The following is a 21348-nucleotide window of genomic DNA, read 5'->3' as shown; positions in this document are numbered from 1 at the left end:
ATGTACAACTTGGCTTCATATTTTGTTATTAAATAAAATAACAATCTAGATTTTTTCCTTTCTTTAAAATACTGGCCATGTTCCGTTATTCTATTATTCTTTCATTAGGAATACATCAGAATCTGTCTAGTACTGTTTATGGAGATATAGAAACAATAATATAAACCATTTCTTTGAGAGGGAAAAATATGAAATTAAAAAAAAATGTCTACTTTTAGAGGGGAATCAGCTTAATCAAAAAGCAAACAAATATAGCATTTTACAGAAAATGTTTTCAAAATCAAGTGGTATGTTATAAATCAAAGCTGAGGGATACCACAATTCGGAGAGCTAAACCAAGAACCAATTGGCTAAGCAGATTGAGAATAGGCCTCAGGTAAAAGTAAAACTTGTCGCAGTTCTGTCATAAATTGAAGACTTGCTAAGTTGTATATTTGGTCAATCAGTGCAAACACATAAGGCTTTGATGTCAAATTGTTTTATTTCATATCTAAAATATTAAACTTTATGTTTCTCAAAATGATCTTGGAAAATGTTTAGGTAATCATGAGAAGTTATAAAACATGACTGCTGTAGGAGATAATTCTAGCTGATTGTTAATCACTTTAGATATATCAGGACTTACAATAAAATACCTAAGTTTTCCCCCTTCAAAGAAGTCTCCAACACTTTAAATAAGCCAGGCTACTTTTGTGTTTTGCATTAGATACTTTAATTTTCTGTTTTCCTTTTATGGAAGTGTGAACCTGATACTTATAATCTGATATCCCATGAAACGTTAGCTATTCTCTTGGAGTGTCTGTAAAATATCCACTTAATTGTTATCTTTTGCTTTATGATGAAAAGCCAGAAAAATGTATTTTCTTACAAAATATATTTCTTATAATTTATTTATATGATAATTAATGTTTAAGTAATAAATATGTACATTTTGTCTTGAATAGGATTTAAATAGTCGCGCACAAGGTGAAGTTACAATCAGAGAAGCTTTACGTGAACTTGATCTTTGGGGAGTTGGAGCAGTTTTTACATTGACTGATTATGGAGATAGCCAAAGTCGCACTATCAAATTGATTAAAGACTGGAAAGATATAGTAAATCAGGTTGGAGATAATAGATGCCTTCTTCAATCCTTAAAAGATTCTCCATATTATAAAGGATTTGAAGATAAAGTGTCAATTTGGGAAAGAAAACTTGCAGAGTTAGATGAATACTTGCAGAATTTAAACCATATTCAAAGAAAGTGGGTGTATTTGGAACCCATTTTTGGCCGCGGAGCTTTGCCAAAAGAACAGACACGCTTCAACAAAGTTGATGAAGATTTTAGGTCAGTACAATATTACATAAGACATAGGTACTATGTAGCAATTTTTTATTTATATTGTGATGTACTTAATGTAGCTAAATATTTTCTACATTTTTGGTATCCTCTTTGTATTAACCCTTATTCTTTTTTTTTAATGCCTTTTTTTTTTGATGGTTGCTATATATATATATATATATATATATATATTTTTTTTTTTTTAATTGATAAATAAAAAAACAACATACACAGGCAGTGGTGGCTCAGTGGCAGAGTTCTCACCTGCCGTGCCAGTCTTGGGTTCAATTCCCGGTGCTTGCCTATGTTAAAAAAACAAAAACAAAAACAAACCAAAAAACCATACAAACATGAGCATTCTTAACATGCAAACATTCTGTACATGGTGTACTATCAGTGGCTCACAATATCATCACATAATAGTATATTCATCATCATGATAATTTTTTAGAACATTTGCATCACTCCAGAAAAAGAAATAAAAAGAAAAAACTTGTACATACCATACCCCTTACCCCTCTTTCTCATTGGCCATTAGTTTTTCCATCTTCCCAATATATTTTAACCTTTGTTCCCCCTACTTTTTTTCTATACCCCTTACTGCTCCCTTTCATTGATCACTAGTATTTCAATCTGCTCAATTTGTTTTAACATTTATTATTCTTCTTATTTATTTATTTTTAATCCTTATTTTTTACTCATCTGTCCATACCTTAGATAAAAGGAGCATCAGACACAAGTTTTCACAATCACATAGTCACATTGTGAAAGCTATATTATTGTACACTCATTGTCAAGAAACATGACTGTTGGAACACAGCTCTATAGTTTCAGGTGCTTCCCTCTAGCTTCTCTAATACACCTTAAACTAAAAAGGAGATATCTATATATTATACCTCCAGTGTAATCTCTTGACTCTGAAATCTCTCAACCACTGACACTTGTCTCTCTCCTCCCTTTCAGTCAAGAAGGTTTTCTCGATCCCTTGATGCTGAGTCCCAGCTCATTCTAGGATTTCTGTCCCACGTTGCCAGGGAGGTTTACACCCCTGGGGGTCATGGCCCTCTTAGAGACGGGGAGTGCAGTGAGTTTGCTTGCCATGTTGGCTGAGACAGAGATAGGCCACATCTGAGCAACAAAAGAGATTCCCTGGGGATGACTCTTAGGCCTAATTCTGAGTAGGCTTAGCCTATCCTTTGCAGGGATAAGTTTCATATGAACAAACCCCGAGATTGAAGGCTCGGCCTATTGATTTGATTGTCCCCACTGCTTGCAGAAATATCAGGAATTCTCCAAATGGGAAAGTTGAATCTTTCTCTTTTCTAACCATTCCCTGAAGGGGACTTTGCAAATACTTCTTTATTCACTGTTCAAATCACTGGCATTTGTCGGGGCATCACTCTAGACAAACCTACAAAATCTAATGTCCTATTCAAGGTTCCATGTACTTATGTCCACCTTTATTCTTTACTGGATCCTTTTGAGAAGCTGTTTTTCTCTCATTCAATCATTTTTCAAACCATCTTGATGTGGGTTCTCCTTTTACTGGTCTACCTCATATTTATACTTCTTAAAGTTACTAATTCTTTCCTGTTGTAAACTTGATGGTAATTTTTTCTTCCCTTTTACTCTTTTGGTTTTCTGCCTATTGGTCTAGTACCTACTCCTTCCTAGTCCTCAGCCCTCTTCAGACTTTTAAGTGTAGACATTCTTCAGCCTTAGCCTCGTTTTTTGCACTGTGTTTTCTCCCCAGATGGTTTTAACCACTTACAACATTGATTCTTTTCTATTTATTGAGGTCTTCTAACTCTGTATATCTGGCACTTATTTCTCTTCTGAGTTCCAAATCTACTTAACACCCCCAGTCAACCTGTAAAAACTGAATTCATGAGCTTACTCCCCAGTCCTTTTCCTATACTTCTTTTCTTGTTACTGATTCCTATCTCGAAAAATGATACCAATAATTGCTGAAAGCAGAAACATAATGAATGTCTTTGCAACTCCTTCTCCCTTCATTTCCAAATTAAGTTTTTTAATTCTAACTTACTTAATATCTTGAACCAAACACTTTTTACATCTCTTTTTCTCCTGTTCTATTCTGTGAAATTTGTGTTGTGTGAAATTTTTCACACAACAGCTAGAGTAATCTTTGAGAAAAGTGTGAATTCTATTACTTCTCTCCTGTATTTCTATAAGTAAAATTTTAATATGGTTTCCCATTGCTCGAAGGATAAAGATGAAACTACTTATCGTAGAGCTCTGCATTATCTGTTACTTGCCTATCTCTATTCTTTTCTTGTGTTGCTCTCCTTTTTTTGCTTTAGTGACTCTACCCTTTGGTTTCTCCAACATACCACGCTCTTTCCAGGAGCTTTGCAAGGAATTCTTTCCATCCTATTCATTGACTTTTTATTTTTTCTTTTATTTCATATCCCACCTTAAATTACTTTCTCAAAGGAGTCCTAAGCTAGAGATTGCCTTATTAACCAGTTAACAATACCTTGCATTTTTCCTTTTTAATATTTATAGTAATTTTATATAACCATTTTATTGAGAAACTATTTATTATATGACTTTCTTTGTCTCTGGCCTTTTAGCTCCATGAGGTAAGTCTTAATAAATATTTGTTTAGTGAATGAATGGAATAAGAAAATGTGTAATATGGGTAATAAGTTAAAATGGTGATATAATATTAATTTTTAGCATTGTTTGTTAGAACTACAATGATGCATTGCCATTAAAATAGTATTTTCTCAAGTAATTTGTTTATTTTTTTTATAGTATTTTCTCAAGTAGTTTGTTTATTTTTATTATTATTATTATTATTTTGCATGGGCAAGCACCAGGAATTGAATCCGGGTCTCCAACATGGCAGGCAAGAACTCTTAACTTAAAACAAGTAGTTTGTTTTAAGCAGGCCAAAAAAAGATGTCTCAATCTCACTCAGCCAAAAAATTGTTGCAGTAGATGTGAAAATAATTTTTTTTTCTTCCATAGATCAATAATGACTGACATCAAGAAAGATAATAGAGTAACAACATTAACTACTCATGCAGGAATCAGGAATTCTCTACTAACTATACTTGATCAGCTTCAGAGATGTCAGAAATCACTAAATGAATTTTTGGAGGCATGTTTTAAAAATATCTTTATATAAGAAATTGTAAAATATTTAATGTCTTAATTATTTGAAAAAAGAATACAATTCTTTTTTTTTTTTATAAGGAAAAACGCTCAGCATTCCCAAGATTTTATTTTATTGGTGATGATGACTTGTTAGAAATACTGGGCCAGTCTACTAACCCATCAGTGATTCAGTCTCACCTTAAGAAGCTATTTGCTGGTAGGATTCAATATTTAATCAATAGTTATTTATCGAATACAGCTTTGTCATGCATAATGTTCAGCTCTGATGCACGCTACTGAATAAAACGCACTTCCTATCCTCAAGGAATTTACAGGTTATTGGAAGCATGTTGACAAGTTATGTGACTATTTCTATGGTAAACATAAATATGTGGTACTATAGCTGCATGTGGTGGGGTATTTAACTCCAGTTTTTTTTTTTTATTATTAATTAAAGAAAAAAAAGAAATTAACACAACATTTAGAAATCATTCCATTCTACATATGTGTTCTAGTTTGCAAGCTGCTGGAATGCAACACACCAGAGATGGATTGGCTTTTAATAAAAGGGGATTTATTTTGTTGGTTCTTCAGAGGAAAGGCAGCTAACTTTCCACTGAGGTTCTTTCTTACGTGGAAGGCACAGGATGGTCTCTGCTGGTCTTCTCTCCAGGCCCCTGGGTTTCAACAACCTTCCCTGGGGTGACTTCTTTCTGTATCTCCAAAGGCCTGGGCTGAGCTGCTAGTGCTGAGATGAGGAATGCTAAGCTGCTTAGCTGTGCTGCATTGTGATCTCTCATTTAAGCATCAGCCAATTAAGTCAAACGTCACTCATTGCAGCAGACACGCCTCCTAGCCGACTGCAGATGTAATTAGCAACAGATGAGGTTCACGTACCATTGGCGTATGTCCGCAGCACAAGACTAGGTATGCTCACCTGGCCAAGTTGACAACTGAATCTAACTAACACAATATGCAATCAGTAATTCTTAACATCATCACATAGATGCATGATCATCATTTCTTAGTACATTTGCATCGATTTAGGAAAAGAACTAGCAAAACAACAGAAAAATATATAGAATGATTATATATAGAGAAAAAAATAAAAATAATAATAATAGTAAAAAAAAAAGACACAAACAAACGGACAAAAAAAAAACCTATACCTCAGATGCAGCTTCATTCAGTGTTTTAACATGATTACTTTACAATTAGGTATTATTGTGCTGTCCATTTTTGAGTTTTTGTATCTAGTCCTGTTGCACAGTCTGTATCCCTTCAGCTCCAATTACCCATTATCTTACCCTGTTTCTAACTCCTGCTGGTCTCTGTTACCAATGACATATTCCAAGTTTATTCTCGAATGTCGGTTCACATCAGTGGGACCATACAGTATTTATCCTTTAGTTTTTGGCTAGACTAACTCAGCATAATGTTCTCTAGGTCCATCCATGTTATTACATGCTTCATAAGTTTATCCTGTCTAAAAGCTGCATAATATTCCATCGTATGTGTATACCACAGTTTGTTTAGCCACTCGTCTGTTGATGGACATTTTGGCTGTTTCCATCTCTTTGCAATTGTTAAATAATGCTGCTATAAACATTGGTGTGCAAATGTCTGTTTGTGTCTTTGCCCTTAAGTCCTTTGAGTAGATACCTAGCAATGGTATTGCTGGGTCGTATGGCAATTCTATATTCAGCTTTTTGAGGAACCGCCAAACTGCCTTCCACATTGGTTGCACCATTTGACATTCCCACCAACAGTGGATAAGTGTGCCTCTTTCTTCACATCCTCTCCAGCACTTGTCATTTTCTGTTTTGTTGATAGTGGCCATTCTGGTGGGTGTGAGATGATATCTCATTGTGGTTTTGATTTGCATTTCTCTAATGGCCAGGGACATTGAGCATCTCTTCATGTGCCTCTTGGCCATCCGTATTTCCTCTTCTGGTAGGTGTCTGTTCAAGTCTTTTTCCCATTTTGTAATTGGGTTCGCCGTCTTTTTGTTGTTTAGTTGAACAATCTCTTTATAAATTCTGGATACTAGACCTTTATCTGATATGTCGTTTCCAAATATTGTCTCCCATTGTGTAGGCTGTCTTTCTACTTTCTTGATGAAGTTCTTTGATGCACAAAAGTGTTTAATTTTGAGGAGCTCCCATTTCTTTCTTTCTTTCTTCAGTGCTCTTGCTTTAGGTTTAAGGTCCATAAAACCGCCTCCAGTTGTAAGATTCATAAGATATCTCCCTACATTTTCCTCTAACTGTTTTATGGTCTTAGACCTAATGTTTAGATCTTTGATCCATTTTGAGTTAACTTTTGTATAGGATGTGAGATACGGGTCTTCTTTCATTCTTTTACATGTGGATATCCAGTCTCTAGGCACCATTTATTGAAGAGACTGTTCTGTCCCAGGTGAGTTGGCTTGACTGCCTTATCAAAGATCAAATGTCCATAGATGAGAGGGTCTATATCTGAGCACTCTATTCGATTCCATTGGTCGATATATCTATCTTTATGCCAATACCATGCTGTTTTGACCACTGTGGCTTCAAAATATGCCTTAAAGTCTGGCATCATGAGACCTCCAGCTTCATTTTTTTTCCTCAAGATGTTTTTAGCAATTCGGGGCACCCTGCCCTTCCAGATAAATTGGCTAAATGATTTTTCTAATTCTGAAAAATAAGTTGTTGGGATTTTGATTGGTATTGCATTGAATCTGTACATCAGTTTAGGTATGATTGACATTTTAATTATATTTAGTCTTCCAATCCATGAACACGGTATGCCCTTCCATCTATTTAGGTCTTCTGTGATTTCTTTTAGCAGTTTTTTGTAGTTTTCTTTATATAGATTTTTTGTCTCTTTGGTTAAATTTATTCCTAGGTATTTTATTCTTTTAGTTGCGATTGTAAATGGGATTCGTTTCTTGATTTCCCCCTCAGCTTGTTTATTGCTAGTGTATAGAAACACTACAGATTTTTGAATGTTGATCTTGTACCTGCTACTTTGCTGTACTCATTTATTAGCTCTAGTAATTTTGTTGTGGATTCTTCTAGGTTTTCTACGTATATTATCATATCGTCTGCAAACAGTGATAGTTTTACTTCTTCCTTTCCAATTTTGATGCGTTGTATTTCATTTTCTTGTCTAATTGCTTTGGCTAGAACTTCCAACACAATGTTGAATAATAGTGGTGATAGTGGACATCCTTGTCTTGTTCCTGATCTTAGGGGGAAAGTTTTCAATTTTTCCCCATTGAGGATGATATTAGCTGTGGGTTTTTCATATATTCCTTCTATCATTTTAAGGAAGTTCCCTTGTATTCCTATCTTTTGAAGTGTTTTCAGCAGGAAAGGATGTTGAATCTTGTCAAATGCCTTCTCTGCATCAATTGAGATGATCATGTGATTTTTCTGCTTTGATTTGTTGATGTGGTGTATTACATTAATTGATTTTCTTATGTTGAACCATCCTTGCATACCTGGGATGAATCCTACTTGGTTATGATGTATAATTCTTTTAATGTGTTGTTGGATACGATTTGCTAGAATTTTGTTGAGGATTTTTGCATCTATATTCATTAGAGAGATTGGTCTGTAGTTTTCTTTTTTTGTAATATCTTTGCCTGGTTTTGGTATGAGGGTGATGTTAGCTTCATAGAATGAATTAGGTAGTTTTCCCTCCACTTCGATTATTTTGAAGAGTTTGAGGAGAGTTGGTACTAATTCTTTCTGGAACGTTTGATAGAATTCACATGTGAAGCCATTTGGTCCTGGACTTTTCTTTTTAGGGAGCTTTTGAATGACTAATTCAATATCTTTACTTGTGATTGGTTTGTTGAGGTCATCTATTTCTTCTTGAGTCAAAGTTGGTTGTTCATGTCTTTCCAGGAACCTGTTCATTTCGTCTAAATTGTTGTATTTATTAGCGTAAAGTTGTTCATAGTCTCCTGTTATTACCTCCTTTATTTCTGTGAGGTCAGTAGTTATGTCTCCTCTTCCATTTCTGATCTTATTTATTTGCATCCTCTCTCTTCTTCTTTTTGTCAGTCTTGCTAAGGGCCCATCAATCTTATTGATTTTCTCATAGAACCAACTTCTGGTCTTATTGATTTTCTCTATTGTTTTCATGTTTTCAATTTCATTTATTTCTGCTCTAATCTTTGTTATTTCTTTCCTTTTGCTTGCTTTGGGATTAGTTTGCTGTTCTTTCTCCAGTTCTTCCAAGTGGACAGTTAATTCCTGCATTTTTGCCTTTTCTTCTTTTCTGATAAAGGCATTTAGGGCAATAAATTTCCCTCTTAGCACTGCCTTTGCTGCGTCCCATAGTTTTGATCTGTTGTGTTTTCATTTTCATTCGCCTCTAGGTATGTACTAATTTCTGTTGGAATTTCTTCTTTGACCCACTTGTTGTTTAAGAGTGTGTCGTTGAGCGTCCATGTATTTGTGAATTTTCTGGCACTCCACCTATTATTGATTTCCAAGTTCATTCCTTTATGATCCAAGAAAGTGTTGTGTATGATTTCAATCTTTTTAAATTTGTTAAGACTTGCTTTGTGACCCAGCATATGGTCTATCTTTGAGAATGATCCATGAGCACTTGAAAAAAAGGTGGATCCTGCTGTGGTGGATTGTAATGTCCTATAAATGTCTGTTAAGTCTAGCTCATTTATTGTAATATTCAGATTCTCTATTTCTTTATTGATCCTCTGTGTAGATGTTCTGTCCATTGATGAGAGTGGTGAATTGAAGTCTCCAACTCTTATGGTATATGTGACTATTTCCCTTTTCAGTGTTTGCAGTGTATTCCTCACGTATTTTGGGGCATTCTGGTTCGGTGCGTAAATATGATTGTTATGTCTTCTTGTTTAATTGTTCCTTTTATTAGTATATAGTGTCCTTCTTTGTCTCTTTTAACTGTTTTATATTTGAAGTGTAATTTGTTGGATATTAGTATAGTCACTCCTGCTCTTTTTTGGTTGTTATTTGCATGAAATATCTTTTCCCAACCTTTCACTTTCAACCTGTTTATCTTTGGGTCTAAGATGTGTTTCCTGTAGACAGCATATAGAAGGATCCTGTTTTTTAATCCATTCTGCCAGTCTATGTCTTTTGATTGGGGAATTCAGTCCATTAACATTTAGATTTATTACTGTTTGGATAATATTTTCCTCTACCATTTTGCCTCTTGTTTTATATATATCATATCTGACTTTCCTTCTTTCTACACTCTTCTCCATGCCTCTTTCTTCTGTCTTTTTTTTATCTGACTCTCGTGCTCCCTTTAGTATTTCTTGCAGAGCTGGTCTCTTGGTCACAAATTCTCTCAGTGACTTTTTGTCTGAGAATGTTTTAATTTCTCCCTCATTTTTGAAGGACAATTTTGCTGGATATAGGAGTCTTGGTTGGCAGTTTTTCTCTTTTAGTAACTTAAATATATCATCCCGCTGTCTTCTAGCTTCCATGGTTTCTGCTGAGAAATCTACACATAGTCTTATTGGGTTTCCCTTGTATGTGATGGATTGCTTCTCTCTCGCTGCTTTCAAGATCCTCTCTTTCTCTTTGACCTCTGACATTCTAACTAGTAAGTGTCTAACTAGTAAGTGCCTCCATGGTTTCTGCTGAGAAATCTACACATAGTCTTATTGGGTTTCCCTTGTATGTGATGGATTGTTTTTCTCTTGCTGCTTTCAAGATCCTCTCCTTCTCTTTGACCTCTGACATTCTAACTAGTAAGTGTCTTGGAGAACGCCTATTTGGGTCTAATTTCTTTGGGGTGCGCTGCACTTCTTGGATCTGTAATTTTAGGTCTTTCATAAGTGTTGAGAAATTTTCAGTGATAATTTCTTCCATTTGTTTTTCTCCTCCTTTTCCCTTCTCTTCTCCTTCTGGGACACCCACAACACGTATATTTGTGCGGTTCACATTGTCCTTGAGTTCCCTGATACCCTGTTCAAATTTTTCCATTCTTTTCCCTATAGTTTCTGTTTCTTTTTGGAAATCAAATGTTCCATCCTCCAAATCACTAATTCTATATTCTGTCTCTTTAAATTTATCATTGTAGGTATCCATTGTTTTTTACATCTTTTCTACTTTATCCTTCACTTCCATAAGTTCTGTGATTTGTTTTTTCAGTTTTTCTATTTCTTCTTTTTGTTCAGCCCATGTCTTCTTCATGTCCTCCCTCAATTTATCGATTCATTTTTGAAGAGGTTTTCCATTTCTGTTCGTATATTCAGCATTAGTTGTCTCAGCTCCTGTATCTCATTTGAACTATTGGTTTGTTCCTTTGACTGGGCCATATTTTCAATTTTCTGAGCGTGATCTTTTATATTCTGCTGGCGTCTGGGCATTTAGTCAGATTTCCCTCGGTGTTGGACCCCACAGGTTTAAAGATTTTTCTGTGAAATCTCTGGGTTCTGTTTTTCTTATCCTGCCCAGTAGGTGGCGCTCGTGGCACACGTTTGTCTACGGGTTCCACCAGTGAAAGTTGCTGTGGGTCCTTAAACTCTGGAAAACTCTCGCCGTAGGGGAGGTTCGGCAGCCGAAGCGTCTTGGAAGAGTGCCAACCGGCCCGTGGTTCCGAACGCGGGGAGGGTCGCCGGCCGCCGCAGCACGGGAGAGCTCCCGACCGAATTTCCTACTCGTCCCTGGGCGCCAAGCGTGGCGGGAGGGCACCAGCTGTCACAGCCTGGGAGAGTGCACTGTTCCCAGCCGGACTGGGGAGTCACGTGTTTGGAAGGCACCCCCCGGTCACCGTTCTCCGCAGTCTGAGGAGTTTCGACCCAACTCTCTCAGTTGGTCCGGGGTGCCTCGTGTGGTGGGGGCGCCAGCCGCCGCGGCCCAAGGGGACCGCCTACCCAATTCTCCCAGCTGGCCTGGGAAGGAGGAAGGGAGGTACTTCGCCCGCTTGCCATCCCGCCCGGGAAAGCCCGTGCCTCTCGGTGATCTCACCGGAGCTGGTTCTCCCAGACAGTCAGCCGTTCCAGGATGGGGTACGCCGTCCCTTTGATCTCCGTCGTGGCTCTGGGAGCTGCTCTGTATTGTCTCCACTCCCCCAGTAGCTGTTTTGGAGGAGGAAAGGTGAGGGTGCCAAGGCTGGCGAGACCGGTGGCGGAGGAGCCGGTGAAGGTGGAAGAGGGCACAGTGGTGGTTGAAGAGCCGCGGGAGCAGGCAGACAAAGAGGAGAGAGGAGGGCGGGTGGACCGGCTGTTGCGGGGCATGGGCACCGCACGCTGGGCCGGCGGACAAAGAGGCGAGAGGAGGGCGGGCGGCCCGGTTGCTGCGGGGCGTGGGCGCTGCGCGCCGGGCCGGTGGACAAAGAGGGGAGAGGAGGGCGTGCGGGCCGGCTGCTGCGGGGCGTGGGTGCCACGCGCATGCTGGCGAACAAAGAGGGGAGAGGAGGGTGGGCAGGCCGGCTGCTGCGGGGCATGGGCGTCGTGCGCTAGGCCGGCGGACAAAGAGTTGTATTTCTTTTTCTTGTCTAATTGCTCTGGCTAGAACCTCCAACACGATGTTGAATAATAGTGGTGATAATGGACATCCTTGTCTTGTTCCTGATCTTAGGGGGAAAGTTTTCAATTTTTCCCCATTGAGGATGATATTAGCTGTGGGTTATTCATATATTCCCTCTATCATTTTAAGGAAGTTCCCTTGTATTCCTATCTTTTGAAATGTTTTCAACAGGAAAGGATGTTGAATCTTGTCAAATGCCTTCTCTGCATCAATTGAGATGATCATGTGATTTTTCTGCTTTGATTTGTTGATATGGTGTATTACATGAATTGATTTTCTTTTGTTGAACCATCCTTGCATAGCTGGGATGAATCCTACTTGGTCCTGATGTATAATTCTTTTAATGTGTTGCTGAATTCAATTTGCTAGAATTTTGTTGAGGATTTTTGCATCTATATTCATTAGAGAGATTGGTCTGTAGTTTTCTTTTTTTTTGTAATATCTTTGCCTGGTTTTGGAATGAGGGTGATGTTGGCTTCATAGAATGAATTAGGTAGCTTTCCCTCCACTTCGATTTTTTTGAAGCGTTTGAACAGAGTTGGTACTAATTCTTTCTGGAATGTTTGATAGAATTCACATGTGAAGCCGTCTGGTCCTGGACTTTTCTTTTTAGGAAGCTTCTGAATGACTGATTCAATTTCTTTACTTGTGATTGGTTTGTTGAGGTCATCTGTTTCTTCTTGAGTCAAAGTTGGTTGTTCATGTCTTTCCAGGAACCCGTCCATTTCATCTAAATTGTTGTATTCATTAGCGTAAAGTTGTTCATAGTATCCTGTTATTACTTCCTTTATTTCTGTGAGGTCAATGGTTATGTCTCCTCTTCCTTTTCTGATCTTATTTATTTGCATCCTCTCTCTTCTTCTTTTTGTCAGTCTTGCTAAGGGCCCATCAATCTTTTGGATTTTCTCATAGAACCAACTTCTTGTCTTATTGATTTTCTCTATTGTTTTCATGTTCTCAATTTCATTTATTTCTGCTCTAATCTTTGTTATTTCTTTCCTTTTGCTTGCTTTGGGGTTAGTTTGCTGTTTTTCTCCAGTTCTCCCAAGTGGACAGTTAATTCTTGAATTTTTGCCTTTTCTTCTTTTCTGATATAGGCATTTAGGGCAATAAATTTCCCTCTTAGCACTACCTTTGCTGCGTCCCATAGGTTTTGATATGTTGTGTTTTCATTTTCATTCGCCTCGAGGTATTTACTAATTTCTCTTGCAAATCTTCTTTGACCCACTCGTTGTTTAAGAGTGTGTTGTTCAGCCTCCACGTATTTGTGAATTTTCTGACACTCTGCCTATTATTGATTTCCAACTTCATTCCTTTATGATCCAAGAAAGTGTTGTGTATGATTTCAATCTTTTTAAATTTGTTAAGACTTGCTTTGTGACCCAGCATATGGTCTATCTTTGAGAATGATCCATGAGCACTTCAGAAAAAGGTGTATCCTGCTGTTGTGGGATGTAATGTCCTATAAATGTCTGTTAAGTCTAGCTCATTTATAGTAATATTCAGATTCTCTATTTCTTTATTGATCCTCTGTCTAGATGTTCTGTCCATTGATGAGAGTGGCGAATTGAAGTCTCCAACTATTATGGTAGATGTGTCTATTTCCCTTTTCAGTGTTTGCAGTGTATTCCTCACGTATTTTGGGGCATTCTGGTTCGGTGCATAAATATTTATGATTGTTATGTCTTCTTGTTTAATTGTTCCTTTTATTAGTATATAGTGTCCTACTTTGTCTCTTTTAACTGTTTTATATTTGAAGTGTAATTTGTTGGATATGAGTATAGCTACTCCTGCTCTTTTCTGGTTGTTATTTGCATGAAATATCTTTTCCCAACCTTTCACTTTCAACCTGTTTATCTTTGGGTCTAAGATGTGTTTCCTGTAGACAGCATATAGAAGGATCCTGTTTTTTAATCCATTCTGCCAATCTATGTCTTTTGATTGGGGAATTCAGTCCATTAATATTTAGTGTCATTACTGTTTGGATAATATTTTCCTGTACCATTTTGCGTTTTCTATTATATATATCATATCTGACTTTCCTTCTTTCTACACTCTTCTCCATACCTCTCTCTTCTGTCTTTTCGTATCTGACTCTCGTGCTCCCTTTAGTATTTCTTGCAGAGCTGGTCTCTTGGTCACAAATTCTCTCAGTGACTTTTTGTGTGAGAATGTTTTAATTTCTCCCTCATTTTTGAAGGAAAATTTTGCTGGATATAGAGATCCTGGTTGGCAGTTTTTCTCTTTTAGTAATTTAAATGTATCATCCCACTGTCTTCTAGCTTCCATGGTTTCTGCTGAGAAATCTACATATAGTCTTATTGGGTTTCCCTTGTATGTGATGGATTGTTTTTCTCCTGCTGCTTTCAAGATCCTCTCTTTCTCTTTGACCTGTGACATTCTAACTAGTAAGTGTCTTGGAAAGCACGTATTTGGGTCTATTTTCTTTGTGGTGCGCCACACTTCTTGGATCTGTAATTTTAGGCCTTTCATAAGCGTTGGAAAATTTTCAGTGATAATTTCTTCCATTAGTTTTTCTCCTCCTTTTCCCTTCTCTTCTCCTTCTGGGACACCCACAACACGTATATTTGTGCGCTTCATATTGTCATTCAGTTCCCTGATCCCCTGTTCAAATTTTTCCATTCTTTTCCCTATAGTTTCTGTTTCTTTTTGGAATTCAGATGTTCCATCCTCCAATTCACTAATTCCAGCTTCTGTCTCTTTAAATCTACCATTGTAGGTATCCATTGTTTTTTCCAGCTTTTCTACTTTGTCCTTCACTCCCATAAGTTCTGTGATTTGTTTTTTCAGTTTTTCTATTTCTTCTTTTTGTTCAGCCCATGTCTTCTTCATGTCCTTCCTCAATTTATCGATTTGGTTTTTGAAGAGGTTTTCCATTTCTGTTTGTATATTCAGCATTAATTGTTTCAGCTCCTGTATCTCATTTGAACTATTGGTTTGTTCCTTTGACTGGGCCATGGCTTCAATTTTCTTAGCGTGATCTGTTATCTTCTGCTGGCGTCTGGGCATTTAATCAGATTTCCCTGGGTGTGAGACCCAGCAGGTTGAAAGATTTTCTGTGAGATTTCTGGGCTCTGTTTTTCTTATCCTGCCCAATAGGTGGTGCTCGTGGCGCTCGTCTTTCTGCGGGTCCCACCAGTTAAAGATACTGTGGCTCCTTTAACTTTGGAAAACTCTCGCTGTAGGGGGGGGTCGCCAGCCGAAGCGACTTGGGGGAGTGACAATCCGAATCTCCTAGCTGGCCCAGGGATCTGCACACGGGAAGGGTCGCCGGCCTCCGCGGCTTGGGGGAACGCCTGTCCAAATTTCCCAGCCGGCCCGGGGCGCCAAGCGTGTTTTGGGGGGCGCTGGCCTCCGCCGCTTGGGCGAGTGCCTGTCCAAATTTCCCAGCCGGCCCGGGGCGCCAAGCGTTTTGGGGGGCGCCAGACGCCGCGGCTTGGGGGAGCTCCTATCCACGGTTCCCAGCCAGACTGGGAAGCCACGTGTTTGGAAGGGACCCCGGTCGTCGTTCTCCATGGCTTGGGGATCTCCGATCCAATTCTCCCAGCTGGTCCGGGGGGCCGCGCTTTGTGGTGGGAGCGCCAGCCGCTGCAGCTTGAGGGGAGCGCCTATCCAATTCTTCCAGCCGGCCCGGGGAGGAGGGAGGGAGGGACTCCGGCCGCCTGCCGTCCCGTCCCGGGGAAGCCCGCGCCCCTCGGCGATCTCACCGGTGCGGGTTCTCCTAGCCAGTCAGCCATTCCAGAATGGGGTACGCTGTCCTCTTCGTCTTTGTTGTGGCTCTGGGAGCTGCCCTGTATCGCCTCTACCTCCCTAGTAGCTGTTCTGGAGGAGGAACTAAGACCCACGCATCTTACTAAGCCGCCATCTTCTCCGTCAGTCTTATCTCTAGTTTTGGGGCAAAGGCCTGGGGTGAAGGAGAACAAGGCCCCTTTACTTTTGGACGTATTTAATTTAAGGTCTCCTGAAAGTTATCCAAATGGAGATACTCAATAGGCAGTTATTGTCAGCAGAGAATAACTAGGAACATAGAATTGGGAGTCATTTGTATATAGATAATAATGAAGCTATGGGAATAGGTGCCTAAGGAAATGTATACAGTAATTAGCATTGTATGCCTCAACGATGCTATTGATTTACTTTAGTTAAGTGTTCGTTTATGGCAAATGGTATAGATTTGTTACAGAAATAATCATGATTATTATTTTTTAATCTTTTGTTTAGAGAAGAGGATATTTTTTATATTAACTTTAAGAAGTAAAAATTTTTATCATCCTTACTTATAATCAGGGGTCAGCAAATTATAGCCCATGGGTCAAATCCTGCTCAATGCCTGTTTTTTTCAATAAACATTTATGGGAATACAGCCATGTTCATTCTATTTACATCTTTTCCATAGCTGCTTCCTTCCTACAAGCACAGAGTTGAGTAATTGCCATCAAAACCGTATGAAAGGTAAAGCCTAATATTTATTCTTTGGTCCCTTACAGAAAAATTTGCCAACCCCTGAATATTTGAAACTTTAGGATGCTTATATATGTAATGGTGATTTGGGTTATGGGATGTAGTAGAAGAGACTTTTGGAATCAGAACGCTTTCATTCAAACCCTATATCTGTTATTTATTAGTTGATTATTAATTTACCTTTCTAAAACTTAAAGTTTGTTTCTTTAAATTGGGAATAATAACTTAAAGAGTTTTTCTGAAGATCAAAATTAGATAATGTGTTCAGAGTTTTATATGCTATTAAGTTATTTGTAAATTTTTTCTTATTTGCATACCCTATTTTCCTTTTATCTTTTTGTCACATATGTAAATATTATCTCTAATGTTCAGTCTTGTAATTACCTCATCTAGGACAGTTCTTTCTATTTTAAAAATAAATTTATATTTAAAATGTAGTTTGATGACTTTTGATAAATGTATACAAGTGTGTAACCACCACTCCAGTCAAAACTTAAAACATATCCATCATCTCAGAAAGTTCTTCATGCCATTTAAGAAAATTTTTTATTTTCTTTATTGTGAAATATATATACAAAAAAGCAGTAAATTTCAAAGTGCATTTTTACAGGTTATAGAACAGATTTTCGAGTTTGGTATGGGTTACAATTCCACAATTTTAGGTTTTTCCTTTTAGCTGCTCTAAGACACTGGAGACTAAAAGAAATATCAATCTAATGACTCTTCAGTCATGCTCATTTGTTAAATCCTATCTTTTCTGTTATAACTCCTCCTTCTCCTTTGATCCTTTTCCTAATCTTTAGGGGTACTTGGGCTATTCCCATTCTGACTTTTTCATGGTAAAAAGGAGTGTGGACAGATGGGGAATGGAACTAGTTGATGTTCTTAGAGAGGCTGGCCACTCTGGGTTTCAGGATTTACCTGGCTTATGAACCAATCTGGAAGTTGTAGGTTTCTAGAAAGTAATTTTAGTATGTGAAACTTTTGTACAATCTTTTGTAACATGTCTAGGTTTTCTTTAGGGTTAACAGGAATGGTTTTGGTTGGAGCTTGATAAACCATGGAAATTAGCAATGTCTACTGAAGCTTGCAAAAGAATAGCCTCCAGAATAGCCTCTCATACCTATTTGAAATCTCTCAGCCACTGTTACCTTATTTTGTTACATTTCTTTTCCCTGTTTTGGTCAGGAAGGCATTGTTGATCTCAAGGTGCCAGAACTAGGCCTGGAAGTCATATCGTATGTTGCCAGGGAAACTTTCACCCCTGGATGTCACCTCCCACATCCAGGGGGAGTGTAATGGTTTTCCTTGAAGAATTGGGCTTAGAGAGAGAGCGGCCACATCTGAGCAACAAGAGGTCCTCTGGAAGTAATTTCTAGGCATTATAATAGGTAGGCTTAGCTTCTCTGCTACATACATAATCTTCACAAGAGCAAGCCTCAAGATCAAGGGCTTGGCCTATTAATTTAAAAGTCCCTAATGTTTGAGACATTATCAAGGGTTTCCTTGGTGGTAAAGCTTAATAGTCCCATATTTTTTCTCCCATCTCTCAAAATACTTTGCCAATACTTTTTTTTTTAATTGTGAAATATAATATATATACAAAACAGCAATAACTTTCCAAGTACATTTTAACAAGTAGTTGTAGAGCAAATTTAAAGTTTTGTATAGGTTACGGTTCCACAATTTTTTGATTTTTCTTCTAGCTGCTCCAAAACATTGGAGACCAACAGAAATATCAATACAGTAATACAGCAGTCATACTAATGTGTTAAATCCTGTCTTCTGTTATCCTCCTCCTTTTCTTTAAATAACATATATACATAAAAGAAGTACATTTCAAAGTGTATCACAACAATTAGTTGTAGAACAGATTTCATACTTTGGTATGAGTTACAGTTCCACAGTTTTAGGGTTTTATTTCTAGGTGCTTTTAGATACTGGAGGCTAAAAGAAATATCAGAATAATGATTCAGCACTCATACTCATTTGTTAAACCCGACCTCTGTATAACTCCACCATCGCCTTTGATCTTTCTCCCACTGTTTAGGGGTATTTGGGCTATATCCATTCTAGCTTTTTTATGTTGGAAGGGGCTATTGATAATATGGGATAGGGGGATGGAACTAGCTGATATTCTGGAAATGCTGGCCCCTCTGCATTTCACGATGTATCTGGTCCAGGGACTCATCTGGAGGTTGTAGGTTTTGGGAAGTTACCCTAGTGTATGGAACCTTTGTAGAATCTTATGTAATGACCTAGGTGTTCTTTAGGATTGGCAAGAATGATTTTGATTGGGGTTTGGCAGGCTATGATAGGTAGCAATGTCTAACTGAAGCTTGTGTTTAACAGTGGCCTCCAGAATAGCCTCTTGACTCTATTTATACTCTCTCAGCTACTAATACCTTATATGTTACACTTTTCCCCCTTTTTGTCAGGATGGCATTGTTGATTCCATAGTGCCAGGGTGCCAATACTTTTAAATTACCTGTCCAACATACTCTGGGATGTATCCGGGTATTACATTAAACTATACAGTATTACAAGCCCAGATTCCATTCTAGGCTCCATATGTTTGGGTTGTTTAAATGAGCCATCCAGACTGGTTGAGTTAGATTGTATGCTACAGAAAATTTAGGTTTTGAACAAACTAAACCTTTCTTCCTTTGGTCTCATAAAGTATTTTTTTTTTTTAAAGATTTTAAATTATTTATTCTTTAATGTAGTACATGATTACATTATTTTTTCATCATATAGCTGTGCATTTATCATCGAATTGACTTTTTTTCTTTTTTGTGAAAAATAACAAATACAAAACAATAAATTTCAAAGCATAGCACAACAATTAGTCGTAGAATAGATTTCAGAGTTTGGTATCGTTTACAATTCCACAGCTTTAGGCTTTTACTTCTAGCTAGCTGTTCTAAGATACTTGAGACTAAAAGAAATATCTGTATTCAACAATCATACTCATTTGTGAAATTCTACCTTCTCTGTATATAACTCCACCATCACCTTTGATCTTTCTTCACTCTTTATGGGTATTCTAACTAGTCCCATTCTAACTTTTTTGATAGGGGCTACAAAGGGGCTGTCGATAATATGGGATAGGGGATGGAAGTAGCTGATGTTCTGGAAAGAACTCTGCCTTTCAGAACTTATCTGGTCTAGCAACCCATATGGAGGTTGTGGATTTCTGGAAAGTTAAAAGTATTTTTAAAAGAGACTGTACAATATTTTGTTCTTTTGTTTCTGTCTTATTTTGCACAACGTAATATCCCCAAGGTTTCTTCACCTCATTGTATGCCTCACGACTTCGTTCCTTTCTGTAGCTACACAGTATTCCATCATATATATATATGATGTATATATATATACATCACAGTTTGCTGTTCTGCTTCTCACTCAATGTATCCTTCAGCCACCTCCATCCATTGGGAATCATGGATAATGTCCAAAGTCAGCAATCCATGTCTCACATTATCCTCACTTAGGTTGTACAATCATCAACAATCTCAATTTTAGACAATTTTCATTGCTCCCAAGAGAAAAATAACCAATAAACACTCACCAAATAAAAATCTAAACCTCCCCTTAACTCTTGTCTTTCTCCCACAATTATTTACCCCTGGTATTGCTGTGGTACAATTAGTGTTAAATATAGACCACAGCATGCAATTGTAGTTTTCCCCTTATACCCCTTTATTACTGACTCTTTATATAAGATTCATACCTTTGAAGTAGGTTGTGCAAAAGCTCATTTATATTTGTAGTGGTAATTGGTGGGATACATGGTGCTCTGCAACCACTTTCAGTCATGTTCATCTTCAATATGGCACTATTATTTATAGATCCACTAATGAACTGCCTTCACTTCTATCTGTTCCCTTACATTTAAGTTCAACCTCATTAGTTAACCATTCACCCATCTCTACCTTCTGTGTATCTCTAGGTCTGCTATATTCATATAAGCCTGTGATTTACCTTTACCAAGGTCATAATAACGAAATCATATAGTATGTATCATTTTGTGTCTGGCTTATTTCACTCACCATTATGTCCTCAAGGTTCAGCCATGTGTTTTTCATGTGCTTCAGGACATCATTTTGTCTTACTGCTGCATAATATTCCACTGTATGTATATAACACAATTTGTTTATCCACCCGTCTGTCGATGGGCACTGGGATGTTTCCATCTTTTGGCAATTGTGAATAATGTTGCAATGAACTTTGGTGCGCAAATATCTGTGTCACTGCTTTCAGCTTTTCTGGGGATATACCCAGTAGTGGTATTACTGGGTCATAGGGCAACTCGATATTTAGTTTTCTAAGGAACTGCCAAACTGTCTTCCATAGTGACTGGACCATTGTACTTTCCCACCAGTAGTACATAAGTATCCCAATTTCTCCATATCCTCTCCAACATTTGTAGTTTCCTGTTTAAGAGCAGCCATTCTTCTCAACGAGCTTTGTCATAGATTTCTGAAGATTTTCCAAATATCAGATCATGTCATAGATTTCTGAAGATTTTCCAAATATCAGATCATGTCATCAGCAAATAATGAGAGTTTTGCTTCTTCTTTTCCAATTGGATCCTTTTATTTCTTTTTCCTGCCTGATTGCCCTAGCTAGAACTTCTAGTACAATGTTGAATAATAGTCATGGCAGAGGGCATTGTTGTCTCATTCCCAATCTTAGGGGAAGGCTTTCAGTCTCTCACCATTGAGTATGATGCTGACTATGTGGTTTTCTTATATGGCCTTTAGCATACTGAAGAAATTTCCTTTGGATTCTTACTGTTTGATGAAGTGTTTTCATCAGAAAAGAACACTAAATTTTGTCGAATGCTTTTTCAGCTTCAATCAAGATGATCATTTTATTTTTCCTTTTCAATTTACT

The 21348-nt window shown here is 37.8% G+C and overlaps 1 protein-coding gene across 2 annotated transcripts in view; it reads left to right on the top strand.

Moving 5' to 3' along the window:
- Positions 1-21348, top strand: part of DYNC2H1 (dynein cytoplasmic 2 heavy chain 1) — a 522264-nt gene that overhangs the window by 100403 nt on the left and 400513 nt on the right. For both annotated transcript variants that reach the window (XM_077113112.1, XM_077113111.1), the window contains exons 26-28: positions 945-1327; positions 4319-4451; positions 4547-4664. In XM_077113112.1, coding sequence (XP_076969227.1) covers positions 945-1327; positions 4319-4451; positions 4547-4664 — 634 coding nt within the window. The remainder of the gene's footprint in view (positions 1-944; positions 1328-4318; positions 4452-4546; positions 4665-21348) is intronic.

This window comes from Tamandua tetradactyla, chromosome 8, assembly GCF_023851605.1.
Source record: "Tamandua tetradactyla isolate mTamTet1 chromosome 8, mTamTet1.pri, whole genome shotgun sequence".
NCBI classification, from domain to species: domain Eukaryota; kingdom Metazoa; phylum Chordata; class Mammalia; order Pilosa; family Myrmecophagidae; genus Tamandua; species Tamandua tetradactyla.
Note: the sequence above shows the minus strand (reverse complement) of the source record. Positions and strands in the feature narration are given on the sequence as shown.